This window comes from Geotrypetes seraphini, chromosome 2 (assembly GCF_902459505.1).
Source record: "Geotrypetes seraphini chromosome 2, aGeoSer1.1, whole genome shotgun sequence".
In the NCBI taxonomy this organism is placed as follows: Eukaryota; Metazoa; Chordata; class Amphibia; order Gymnophiona; family Dermophiidae; genus Geotrypetes; species Geotrypetes seraphini.
Genome location: NC_047085.1, coordinates 390,721,737 through 390,734,481, shown reverse-complemented (window position 1 = coordinate 390,734,481; position 12,745 = coordinate 390,721,737). Strand labels below are relative to the sequence as shown.

The following is a 12,745-nucleotide window of genomic DNA, read 5'->3' as shown; positions in this document are numbered from 1 at the left end:
TGCTTTTTATGGTGAAAAGGACCCACAAACAAGTACAATCGTGCAGAGCTGTAAGGACAGACTTGACTATTTAGGAGCAACTCCTTTAGATTAGAACTTTAGTTCTTTGGCTCGTAGCACAGAAATTTACTGAAAACAAACAATGTATATACTCTTTAAGGAGCACAAAAAAAGTCTTATATTTGCTAATCTATGAATGCAAATTTCATTCTACTTTGCTGGCAATCATTGAATGTTTACATAGCCCGGACGATTGGGCTGGGTCCCCGCCACTGGTATCTTTTGTGGGAGAGATTTTCATTATGGGGAATGGTTTTAGTAGAGCCTAAAACTGCAGCCTCCCCTCCGGCAAATAACGAAGGAGTGGAGGAGCCCTGCTGCAAAAATCACTGTATTGTTCAGAAAGTATTGAAAGGGGTATCATGGGCGTTGCCTTGCTGATCCCTGAGTAGCGCTTCCGGATGGTTTGCAGACCTTGAATTCATCAAATTACAAAAAATATCGCCAATATGATTAGAGGTGGGGAGCATTTTTAATACATTATTTCACCACACAGGACGTAAACAGTGTCATATATACCGTGCTTTAAACACGCTGGAGAATAATGATCTTTCCGAGTTATCCGTTTGGGAAATGTATGGCTTCATTATTGCCCATAACTAATATTTAATTTATAGAACTTTATATACCCTCTCCGTGGCATCTGCAATTCAAGATCGTTTCTACAAACCAACAGAAGGCATGTAAACAATAACGAGAACCATAAAACAGTAACCAATGTGATACAGAACACGAATGAGAATGGGCAGCGCCCAGCAAGAAAGTCAGGTTTTAAGCAGACCCCCCCATAGGCAAGCACAACAAACCACCTCTCACTTTCTTTGTCCAGGAAACCGGTTTGAAGGATTCGCTCCAGCACTAACGTCATTGCAAAATTCAAGCAGAAAAAGTGCTTGAACCTGCATTAAGAATTAAGAACCTGCATCTGTTTGGGCTGCTGAAGACAACCACATTTACACATCGGTGGGTTCAAATCACAAGGATGTAGCGATTTCTATTTTTTATTTTTATTTTTTACAATCCATCTCCTATTTAGCCAGTTTTCCTAAAGGCAGCCGGGATGGTGTGACAAGGTTAGCATCAGTTACAGAAGTTGGTTTCCTTTCAAAGCGAAATGCTTGGCTACAGGGACAGCTTCCAGATGTTCAATAAATTCATAAGTGCACTTTTATTTCTGCTCTTCCAAGTAACAGAAGAAATAAAAATGGAACATTAATTTTTTTTAAATAAAATGCTCACGAGGAACCATTATTATTACTTGTATAAACTGAATAAATGAACGTATCTGCTTCATTTTTTTTATTCTAAGAACTAAGTAGAAACTTTCAGTTCTACATACAGGTAGGATTGGCTCTAATAGCAATGGAGGACATCTATGAAACTGCTTCATCTTTTCTATTTACTTCTTGGAATAAATTCAGCTGACAGCAGCATTTCATTTCTTCATTTAGTTTGGAGGCCAGATGGCATTAGAATCATTTACTTCACCTTGTTGTGCTTAATTACTACAATCAACACACTATTTTCCAAATTAATCATAACAAAGTAATTTCATTAGTAACACAGCAGGCTGTTGAATTATTAGCGTCATACCAGTTTGCAAACAATTAAACTTTATTTGAACCTTAAAAAATTTGCAGAGTGGAACATTATTGTAATATCTAATGGCTAAGGTATCAGTACCTAAGAAATAATCCAGGAAAATACATGAACAAAAGGTACACAGCAGTCACCTTTACGCCACATTAACCCCTTTCAACTGGTCACAAGGAGTCAAATCAAGAGTAAATGAAATTTAAAAAAAAAATCATATTTGGTGCAATGGCTTATACTAAGACATTAAGATTTTATCTAGTGGATTATTTAATATAATTTTGGTTTTATATTATGAAAATTCTCTCATACTGTACAGTGTATTGAAAAAACATTTGCTACTTGGAATATGTATTCTTTTCCATTTTTAGAGGTTCACTTGAGTTTTTGCTTTTGGCCTATAAAAAAAATTTCAAAAGAAACTTGAAGAAAGTTACACTTTATTCTTACGCCGTCACCGTCTCTGTAACCTACACAAAATATTGAACTTGAAAGCTTTTGATATTGAGTAGCTGACGAGGTGCGCCCTCTGCTGGATGAATTGAAATAAAGCAAAAGCCCAACGAATGAATCAGCCTTCCCCAAAGCGTTATGTATATCTTTGCGTATGCTGATGAGTTCTGGTGGAAGAACACAGCCATGAAAAGCTACTGCCATCTACTGGTTCCTTGCAACTCTGAAAAATCATTTGCTGTCTGCCACTGTGAAAAACGTAGGCTGCAGCATTTTGAGAGCTAAGAACTGAATGACCAGGACACACAAAACTAGCTACAAGATGGATTGGGTTTTGACAGGGCAAAATTATTACTGTGATCAACACCAGGCTCATTAAATTTCCAAAACTTCACTGTTGCTGTTTTCTCTTTCTTTCAGATCTTTTTTTTCAGAGATTAGTGCCATCAGATATTCAGTGATACATCGAGTCAAATGGTTAAAGAGACACATCAGATGCAATAGAGTCCAATATAGCAAAGCATAATGAGCAACTATATTTTGTGATGTTTCAGCAAAAGTATTTTTAGTTCATTTTAACAGTCATTACTTTTCTGTCCTGATGTCACAATACATAAATCTGCTTTTATAAGATCAGAACAATTCCTATCATACTAAAATTGCATTGCATTTAGTAAGAAAACAAATATTATTAAAACAGCATTTCCTCAGAATATAATGTGCACAGATATTTAATAAACTCATATTTTACAGGTTTATCACATCTATTTTATAAAATTTGTGATCACTATAAATGACAGAGATTAATTTGCAGACCTTTAATCAAAAAGGAAGTGCAAGGAGAACCACATAGTAGAAAACACCTATTGGAGACAATCAGATCTAAAGCTTCATGATATAGAAATCACCAGTCACACCTTTAATTCACTTGCTGATTATGTCTGTGTTTAAACTAGGGATACAGATCTTTCACAAAAAAATGTTTGTAAAGCATCACAGGTAAAATTGTATAATTTCTGACCATGACAACCTTTTGAAGAATATTTAGTTTTAAAAAAATGTAAATAAAACAGAGATCTGGGGCTATCTGTAAGCAGTACAATAATATTCAGTAAAGAAGAGGTTCACACATTCAGGGGCTGATGAAAGCTATCATGGGTAGAAGCACATACGGTAATTAGCAAGTCTTCTGCATACAATTTTATGACTGCATGATACAGAGAAGAGTTTCACACAAACGGTAAAGCTATGTGACTCTGAACAGGCACACAACATATTAAAATGAATGGTAATGAGAATGTTAGCCATTCAGCCTCAAGGCAGAGAAGTACACAGAAGATTTTAAGGCGTGCTCAAAGCTGGAACTTCAACACCAGGTCTGAGGAGGCTTAGAAGGGTTAGATGAAAGGATTTAATGACAATTTTTTAGGATTTAGTGCCAGGTTTTCATTTTGTTGTGAATATAACAGTAGCCACAACTTTTAAGACAGAATGTGAGGTGAATGTTCTGTGTACATGTCTGAAGAGTAACCCCCCCACACACACACACACCTTTCTGCAACATGCATTGGAATTTTATTGTGCACATAAGTTTCAGCATTGCAAAAACGTATGTGCAAGAAATTTTTGCAAGGCTGATATTTATCCACAGAATAACATTCCACCAGGCGCCCAGATGTGTGCTGACATTTTTGTTTTGTTCGGGTATGCACACAGCACCAGCTGCCCTCAGTGCAGAACCTTTGCACACATGCATCGGGGAGGCTTGCCCTGATTAGCACACAAGTTCTGTTTGCTTCAAATTTCCATGCCATTAACTTACTGCATCACTGGACAAAACTACCTTTGCATTTGAAGTTGTGTGCTCAGCCATCAGGGTGTGGCTCTAATGTTCAGCTTAGAGAATGATACGTTGGCTGTTATCCGCGGCTAGCCACTGGTAGCCGCAGGTAACCTGCAGAAACTGTGGCGAAAAAGAAAGTGCTCACCACAGGTACGGGGACAAGGCCATCTACTGCCCCATGGAGCAGTGAATGGCCTTGTCTCTGCAGTTAAGGGAGGGAGCACGCATGGTCACCGATCGCATGCAACCCCCTCCCTCCTTCCTACCTACCAATCACCGCCACATCTATCTCCATCTCTCCCTTCCCCTTACCTTCGTGGCGTGCTTTAATTTGTTCAAGCAGCCTGCGCTTGAAGTTGTGTGTGTCTGCGGAAGCGTCTCCTCTGATGCAACTTCCGGTTCCGTCAGAGGAGAAGCTTTCGCAGACGTACGTGACTTCAGGTTCGGGCTGCTTGAACAAATTAAATTAAAACATGCCATGAAGGTAAGGGGAAGAGAGGGAGATGTACGGACCGCGCGAGGGGTGCTGAACGGGGGTGGAAAGGAACAGACGCTGAAGGGAAATGGGGAACAGGGGTGATGGTGGAAAGGAACAGACGCTAAAGGGGGTGGAGGGAGGGTTGGAAAGGAATAGATGCTGAAGGGAAATGGGGAAGACAGGGGAGAAGATGCTGAAGGGAAATGGGGAAGAGAGAGTGGGGAGAAGACACTGGAAGGGAAGACAGAGATGCCAGACTATGGGGAGAGCGTAGGGAAAAAGATGGATGCCAGACCAATGGGGGGGGGGTGGGGTGAGGAGAGGCATAGTAACAGAGCAAATTGAAGAGGCAGAGAAAAGGCAGACAGTGAATAAATGGAATTGAATGAGGAGAAGATGAGGAAAGCAGAAACCAGACAACAAAGGTAAAAAAAAAATTATATTTCTTTTCTTTTTTTTGGCTTTAGGATAAAGTAGTATATTAGTTGTATTCATAAAAATTTATAAACAAAGCCCTGCCAGCTGAACATTTCTTTCTCTAGTTCAGCAGCCAGAACTTTGATTTATAAAATGACTATTGTACAGAATATTGTTTCTTTTTATACTTTAAGAAAGTAAGTTCAGTATAAAACTATTCAAGGCTTATGTGGATGGGATCAGATGGTTTTCGGGGACGTGGCGGGGACTGAGCTCATGGGGACGGGATGGGGACAAATTTTTTTTCCCTGTGCCATTCTTTTGTTTGGCTTTCTGCAGCAGCCCTCCCCCCCAGTCTGTCCAGTAGCCCCTGCCTGTCATGCTACCTTGAACACTTTTCACTCTCCAGTGATAGCTCTCCCTTGTCTTTACCACTGCCCTCTGTGTCTGTTCAAAATATTAGTTTGAGTAATTTCAACTTTTACTCTTCAACTTCATGCTTAAGCATTTTTGGGGTTTGGGACTCCAAATCAGGGACAATATGGTTGGGCTATCAGAATTGTGTCACCATAGAACTAATTCTCTGAATTGGAAGTTGTATGAAAAATTTGTCACAGCAGTAAATGTCTACAAAATGGAGATAGATATTCCTATCTTTACCCAGTCTCAGAAAACAGACTATACATCCAAGTCATTTCTGACATTTCTACAGTTTCACAAGCATATAAATGTTAGAGATGGTATGACACTGTTGCATCCATAAGCACACATTTAAATTACATTAAGAGAGAGCACAGAAACATAAGGTACAGGTGATTTTCTGAAACACATTTTGCCAGCATTGTTACCAATCACATGCCTGCTAATAATTGAGACAACCAAATTCCCCATGCTGAAAACAGAATTTGCACAAGCTGCAGTTTTCTTTTTAATTTTTCAGTGCTTTTAATTATGGAACATTCCTGATCAAGAAGAGAAAAGACACATAGTTAGCACCCAGCAATATCAAAGCAGAAAAATACAATCCTCTGACCCCCAACTCACAAGAATATAAGCCTTGCATTAACTGAGCTAATTAGGAAATCCTAAAACTTCATTTTGCAGAGAAAGTAGCATCACAATAGGACGTTAGTTAAGAAATAACCATTCCCTTGCATAAGGTGCTGTTATTTGATGCAGAAAGCTAATGGAGCGCTGTTAAACAATAAAAGCTCTTTTTGCTACAATCTAAGTTAATACAACTACTGCAGAGGTTTCAGGGAGGAAATACTTATGAAACAGTGAACAAGAGAACATCTAAGCCATTATAGTAGATTGGATTAAAATGTACTTACCCAGGCCACTCAGATATCATACATCTCCATTATGTATGTTTTAGGCACCAAGCCAATTGCTCCCTTCATTTCTCCAACCCACCAGCCATATTTATTGTACTCCTAATACAAAAAAAAAAAAAAAAATTATACACAAAGCAAACCTTTACTATGATATAAATGCAACACAGTTTTCTATACAGTTTTTTTTAATGGATGTTCTTGTTATTTGCTTTCTGTAACAAGTTACAACAAATGGGTGAACTCAGCCCCAAAATGCCGACACATTTCTATTTGCAAATGAAATCAAGTGGATTTAGCAATTACATCAGGAGGAATGTATGAAATGGATGATATAATATCCCTCAAAAATTACATAAAAAGAAAAGAAAACGTTATGGGCTCGATATTTAAAAGGTTTTAACTGAGCAGGAGAGGCTTCTGCCCTGTAAAATCCCACAGAGCAGGCCAGCTGCCAATATTCAACGGCACTTAACTGAGCAGTGCTCTAATTGGCCACTGTGAAGCTGGCTAGTCAAGGGATGGTCCATGGGCAGAGTTTGCGCAGAGCCAGTTAGGTCTATATTCTATAAACGTGACTTAACTTAGGTGCCAGTAGACACCCTACTGGTGCCTAAGTTAAGTCCAAAAACTGTTTAAAAGCTGAATTAAGAGCAATTAGGAGCAGCTTACCAGCGCCGAAAAAAAAGGGCACTGGAATTGCACCTCTGGAGGTGCCTACTGGTGCCTAATGCCACTCTAGGCATGGCTAATGCGGGAAGTGGCGTTAGGTGCTGGTAGGCACTTCTGGAGATGTGATTCACATCAAAGATAGGCACAAGAAACCCTGGCCTACATTTCTGGTGCCTACCTTTGATGGAGACATGGTTTTCTAAATGGTATAGTTGCACGACTACATGATTAGCGGCTGCTTTTAAGGGTGCCGTGTAGAGAATCTGGACCTTGGTGGCCATATTCAGTCTGCTTATCGCTTATGTAAGCGGATAAAATTAGGACAACAAAAAGGCTGTCCTAACTTTATCTGCTGAATTAACTAAGCATCAGTTTGAGTATCAACCAGTGCCTGGTTAATTTCCAGGTATATTAGTTGTTCCAGGTATATTAGTTGCTAATACCTGTATATTCAATGCTGGAAGCTGGATAGAGCCCGGCATTGACCTGTATAGCAAAAAGCTCTATTTCTGGTAGATGTTAATCTGTGACCTGTGACAATCAAAGGAGTTGCAATAATTGATGCCTTGAAAAGCAAAGAGGAAAAGAGGATGCTGACGTATCAGAAAGATATCTAGAAACACCCATCTTCAGAGTTTTAAATACTAAACATAGTATTTTATAAAGAAGAAGAGCAAAGAAGGACAAACTCCGCACAAAGTCAATCAGTCAAAAATAAGCAGAGATGACCAAGGTCAAGTTGGCAAAAACTTCAGCATGATCAAAGTGAGAGCGAATGAGCAAAACCACTTTCACTTTGAGAATGCCAAGGTGCTAGCTCTGCTTATTCAATGAAACAAATTCTAAACAACGGTCTACGTACTGTACGGTGGTACCTTGGTTTACGAGCATAATTCGTTCCAGAAGCATGCTCGTAATCCAAAGTACTCATATGTCAAAGCAACTTTCCCCATAGGCCATAATGGCAACCCTGACAATTCATTCCACAATCCAACAGGTGCCGAGGAAGTGGCGAGGGGTGGCCCAGGGGTGTCAGGTGCTGGGTGCTGCAGTTTGTAGGTGGCCAGCCACATGCAACCATCGGGGTCCTTGTACAGCTTCAGAAAGCGCCGCCTCAAGAAGATGCCTCCTCTGTTCCCCACGCTGGAGAACCCCTAAGCCCATGCAGCTGAGCGCCGTCCCACATGCGCGCTACGTATAAACATGCACATCAATGATTGACATTGTATGCGATCATACACAACGTGCAGGTGGGACGGCGCACGCCTGCGTGTGCTCAAAGGTTCTCCAACATGGTGCGGAAGGCTGGCCTGTGGACGGAAGAGGCATCCCCCTGAAGCAGTGCTGCCTGCAGCTGTAAGTGCTCCTTTATTAGGGCAGCGCTCAGTTTGCGAGACAAAAGTTTGCTGAGTGTTTTGCTCGTCTTGCAAAACACTCATAAAGCATGTTACTCGCAAACCGAGGTTTGACTTTATTACAATTTAAGGAGACTGTGAACCCCTGAAGCAGGCTCCCTCAGGGTTTCATGTTCTCTCAGGGTTTCCGCAGCTGGCAGAGTGCTTGTTGCAGGTTTCCGGGTCTCGCTGCGTTTTGTCAGGTAGAAGCCGACATTTCGGCCATCATGCTGTGGCTTTCTTCAGGGTATGCTTTGAGGTCTGCAGTTTGCCGAAACACAGCGCCTGTCATATTCATTTGGGCTTTGGCCAGGTCCTGGCGACCTGGATTGGCCAGCATGAAAAACAGGCTCCTGGGCTTGATGGACTTTTGGTCTGACCCAGTAACGCTATTTTTATGTTCTTATAAATGCTGACAGCATTGGCTTCAATCGACTAAACAAGTGAAACTAAAAAAAAAATAAAACTAAAAATTCAGATTTCACAATCGACAAATATGTTCCTGCATAGTTAAGTCTGCAGTCTAACATCACCCCCAACACTCTCAAACAATTTTTCACCTGAAACACCACAGAAGAAATCCTCACAGACTCTGACCCCATTCTTCCACCCACCTCCCACCTCCCACCAAGCATGATTTCCATCTGCATATTCATCCTCATTCCATGTTGACTCAACCAGGTGTCAACTCTCACTAAATAGTCAGATAATATTCTCTGAAGTCCATTCAGATAACTGCGTACTGGAAAGAAGACCTGAATATCATCAGCAAAGAAGTGATGACCAAGCCCTATGTCACCAAACACCTTGCAAAATGGGGCTAATATTAAACAAATGCGCAGAAAGCACTGATCCCAAAGGTAGTCCTCCAACAACAGAAACAGCAGCTGACACCTCCCCACTACTCTGAACGTGTATCAATCTATCATTAAGCTAAGACCAAAACCACACATCTGCCTTACTATCCAGACCCAGTTGTCTCAGTCTAGCCAACAGCACATCTGGCCTCAAATGTATCAAAAGCGGAAGCAAAATCCACAGATACAACCCAGTAAAGGGCTCCTTTTACTAAGGTGTGCTAGCGTTTTTAGCGCACGCTAAAGATTAGCGCTCGCTAACCACGCGCTAAATGGAAAATAGTAATGCCAGCTCTGGGGAGGCGTTAGCGTTTAGCGCATGTGGTATTGTAGCGCGCCTTAAAACCGCTAGCGCACCTTAGTAAAAGGAGCCCTAAGTTTGCTTAGCATCCATGCAAACACATATTTTATCTAGCATTGAAACCAACAATGTCTCAGCATTATGGCCTTACTGGAAACCATATTGGTCCTCATCCAATTGCCACAGTTTGCCTAGAACTGCTCTCTCAATGACTTTGTCTAAGAATGGCAGTATTGAAATTGGCCTATAGTTACTCAACACTGACTTATTCAGCATTTCTTTTTTTTTTTTTTTAACATATGCTTGACTATGGCCCTCTTAAGGGCTAGTGGCAGCGCCCCAGAATCCTCATACTTCTGCTTTCCAACAAATGTAGAGGAAAATCCTGCAGCCTAAATGTTGACAAAGCAGTACCTTATCAAGTTCTTTTTCTCCAAATATTGTTATTACGACTGCACTTATCATTCCTTTAAACTAAGTCATATGTCACTATTCAGAAAGAAACTGTTTCTTCTTTGTGGACCTTACAATATTCAAAAAAGAGGCTTCAGGCAGTATATTTTTAACAAAAAAACATTGTAAAAATCAATTCACCCATGGTCTGAATTCAAGAAAGGGTGGGACAGGCAAGTGGTACAAGGTATCTCTTAGGGAGTGGAGGAGATAAGTGGATGTTGTGGATGGGCAGACTGGATGGGCCATTTGGCCTTTATCTGCCATCATGTTTCTGTGTAAGGAAGAGCCAAAGTTTTAAGCTTTATAAATAACTCAAAATGATGCACTTTTAGGCAGAATTTAAATACAACTAGAGGGGGGTCTACGGTGCATCAGCTCAGGAAGGCACAGGAAGGCATGCTGCACAGGAAGATGGGAAGTAGGAGGCTGGGAGTTAGCAGTGGAAGCTCTATTACTGTTCCTTGAAGTCATTTCATTAAAGGTAGCTAAAGCACACATGATCAATAGGACTTTATTTATACAGCCTGCACAGCTGCTAGGTTCAGGGGCATTTTTTACCTCTGGGCTTCGCACCAGTTTTCCATGTGAAAGTACATGCATTGCATAGTCTGAGGAGAAGCACCTGAACAGAGAGGGAGAGTTTGGGATGAAAAGTTAAGGGCATGTTCTCTCTAATGGCCATCTCCATCTGTACATAGCTGCCTATATTCATTATTATGTTTGAAGTTAATAATAATAAAGAAAAGTAACATTAAAAAAAGTACTCACAAAAATTCACTTTGAAATTTATCAGGAAAAGTACATGCATGTATTTACACCTGCTAATCTATGTGGAAACCTTTTTAAAGTATATGCCTAAAGTATGAGTGTAATTTTAAGTCCTGTGTCACGAAACACCTGCCCCTGCAGTGGGTAAAAATACCCATGAAATGTTATTAGGAACATACTGTTACTATTTTATATAGACCATTTCTGTGGGAAAAGCTTGTATAAGTTAACATGTATCTGCAGTAATTAGCTATTCACACTTTCACCAGCTCATGCCTAACTTAAAAGCTTATATATCCAGATAGACTACTCTTCTATAAAGGAGGGCAGATGCTTATGTTCCTTTAGGGTTCTACCAAGTACCTGGTTATACAACTGCCCTCTGAATGCACATAATGTAAAAGCTACTTGTTAGTTGGATGCAGTGTGTAGAGGCAAAAGGAGAAGTTTTGAATACTATAAGTACTAAGGAGAAGAAAAGGGGACAGGGGAGAAGAGGAAGACAGTAGGAAAAAAGAGGAAGGGAGAGATGAATCATGAGAGGAAAGGGGAGAGATGAAAGAGAGTGACAAAGACAGCATTGTCCCCATAATTTCGGACACAGGATAAGGTGCTGCTGGAAAAGGTACTGCTTTTCTTCATCTTTGTATTGGCCTCAGGTGGAAAGAGAGGATGCTCAGTCTGATATCAGGTTGGGAGAAGGGTGGGTGGGAATGGCTAGCACGTAGCACGGGGCTTGGAGTAGAGTGAGCAAGTGCACAGCAGATGGTAGGGTCCTAAATATATGGGGAGAATTTGAAAAGAAAACAGAGATAATTTTTTTCATTCATTCAATTTTCTCAACTGTTCTCCCAGAGAGTCTATCCTGGTGGGCCACACAATCTATCTAATGTCTCTGGGGCAATAGGAGATTACGTGACTTGCCCAGGGTCGCAAGGAGCAGGGTGGGTTTGAACCCACAAACCCAGGGTGCTGAGGCTGTAGCTTTGACCGCTGCACCACACTCCCCACCCTTGTGACTTTCTTCTCCGCTCTGTCTACTGTAATGGACTTTCACAATGGACTTTTCTCCCCTCTTTACCTCCACAAGCTGACTGTTTTGCTGAAGCACTACTCCATTTTTCAAAGGGCCCGTCCTGTGTGTGGGTAAAAGAGCAAGCACAGGGGGCAACTGTATAACTCGGTGCTTGGCAGGAGGCTAATTTATAAGAAGAAATATAGAGGACAAAGGGATTGAGGGGTACAGATAGGAGTAGAGGAAGGTTATAGGGATAGGAGTGAGAGGCAATTTATAGGAATAGTCGGGGACCACTGATCAGGCAAATGGGCCTGATGGGCCGCTGCGGGAGCGGACCGCTGGGCGAGATGGACCTCTGGTCTGCCTCAGCGGAGGCAACTTCTTATGTTCTTAGATGCCTACTTTTCTTTATAGAATACTAGCATAACAGTGAAAATACACGCCTATAATTTAGGCACAGCACTTAAGTCTGCCAGGAATTGGTGTGAGTGCATCTAAGTGCAACAGAAATTTTCTATACCACTGTCCCAGGGGAGCTCAGAACAGTTTACATGAATTTATTCAGGTACTCAAGCATTTTTTTCCTGTCTGTCCCAGCAGGCTCACGGCCTATCTAAAGTACCTGGGGCAATGGGGGGATTAAGTGACTTGCCCGGGGTCACAAGGAGCAGTGTGGGTTTGAACCCACAACCCCAGGGTGCTGAGGTTGTAGCTTTAAGCACTGCGCCACACACTCCCCTATGTAACACATGCAGAATTTTGGCATTTAAGTGCATCTGTTTGCGCATACACATGTATATGCCAATGTCATAGCACATTACAATCATAATTAGTGCTTAACTTTTGGCACACCATTTATATAATTGCCCTGATAATATAACAATGTGGCCTTTTATTCCCATGGGGGGGAGAGAACAGTTGTGGTAGGCATGTTTGTATTTTCAAAAGTACATGTGGTGCTTTGGTTGAAGAAAATACTGGTATCTGCAGAAAAAAGGAGGTAGAAATACGTAGAAATACTTTCAGGGTATGGGTTTGAAAATCAATTTTTTTAAAAACCCTCCTGTTTTGCAGCTATGCCCAGAATCTCTCTTTCACAGG

At 41.1% G+C, this 12,745-nt stretch overlaps 1 protein-coding gene across 1 annotated transcript in view; it reads right to left on the bottom strand.

Annotated features, from left to right (window-relative positions):
* Window positions 1-5,034: 5,034 nt before the first annotated feature.
* SKAP2 (src kinase associated phosphoprotein 2) overlaps window positions 5,035-12,745 on the bottom strand; it is a 441,565-nt gene continuing 433,854 nt past the window's right edge. The window contains exons 12-13 of the mRNA XM_033930787.1: window positions 6,179-6,280; window positions 5,035-5,806 (exon numbers count right to left, since the gene is read on the bottom strand). Coding sequence (XP_033786678.1) covers window positions 6,188-6,280 — 93 coding nt within the window. The 3' untranslated portion in view covers window positions 5,035-5,806; window positions 6,179-6,187. The remainder of the gene's footprint in view (window positions 5,807-6,178; window positions 6,281-12,745) is intronic.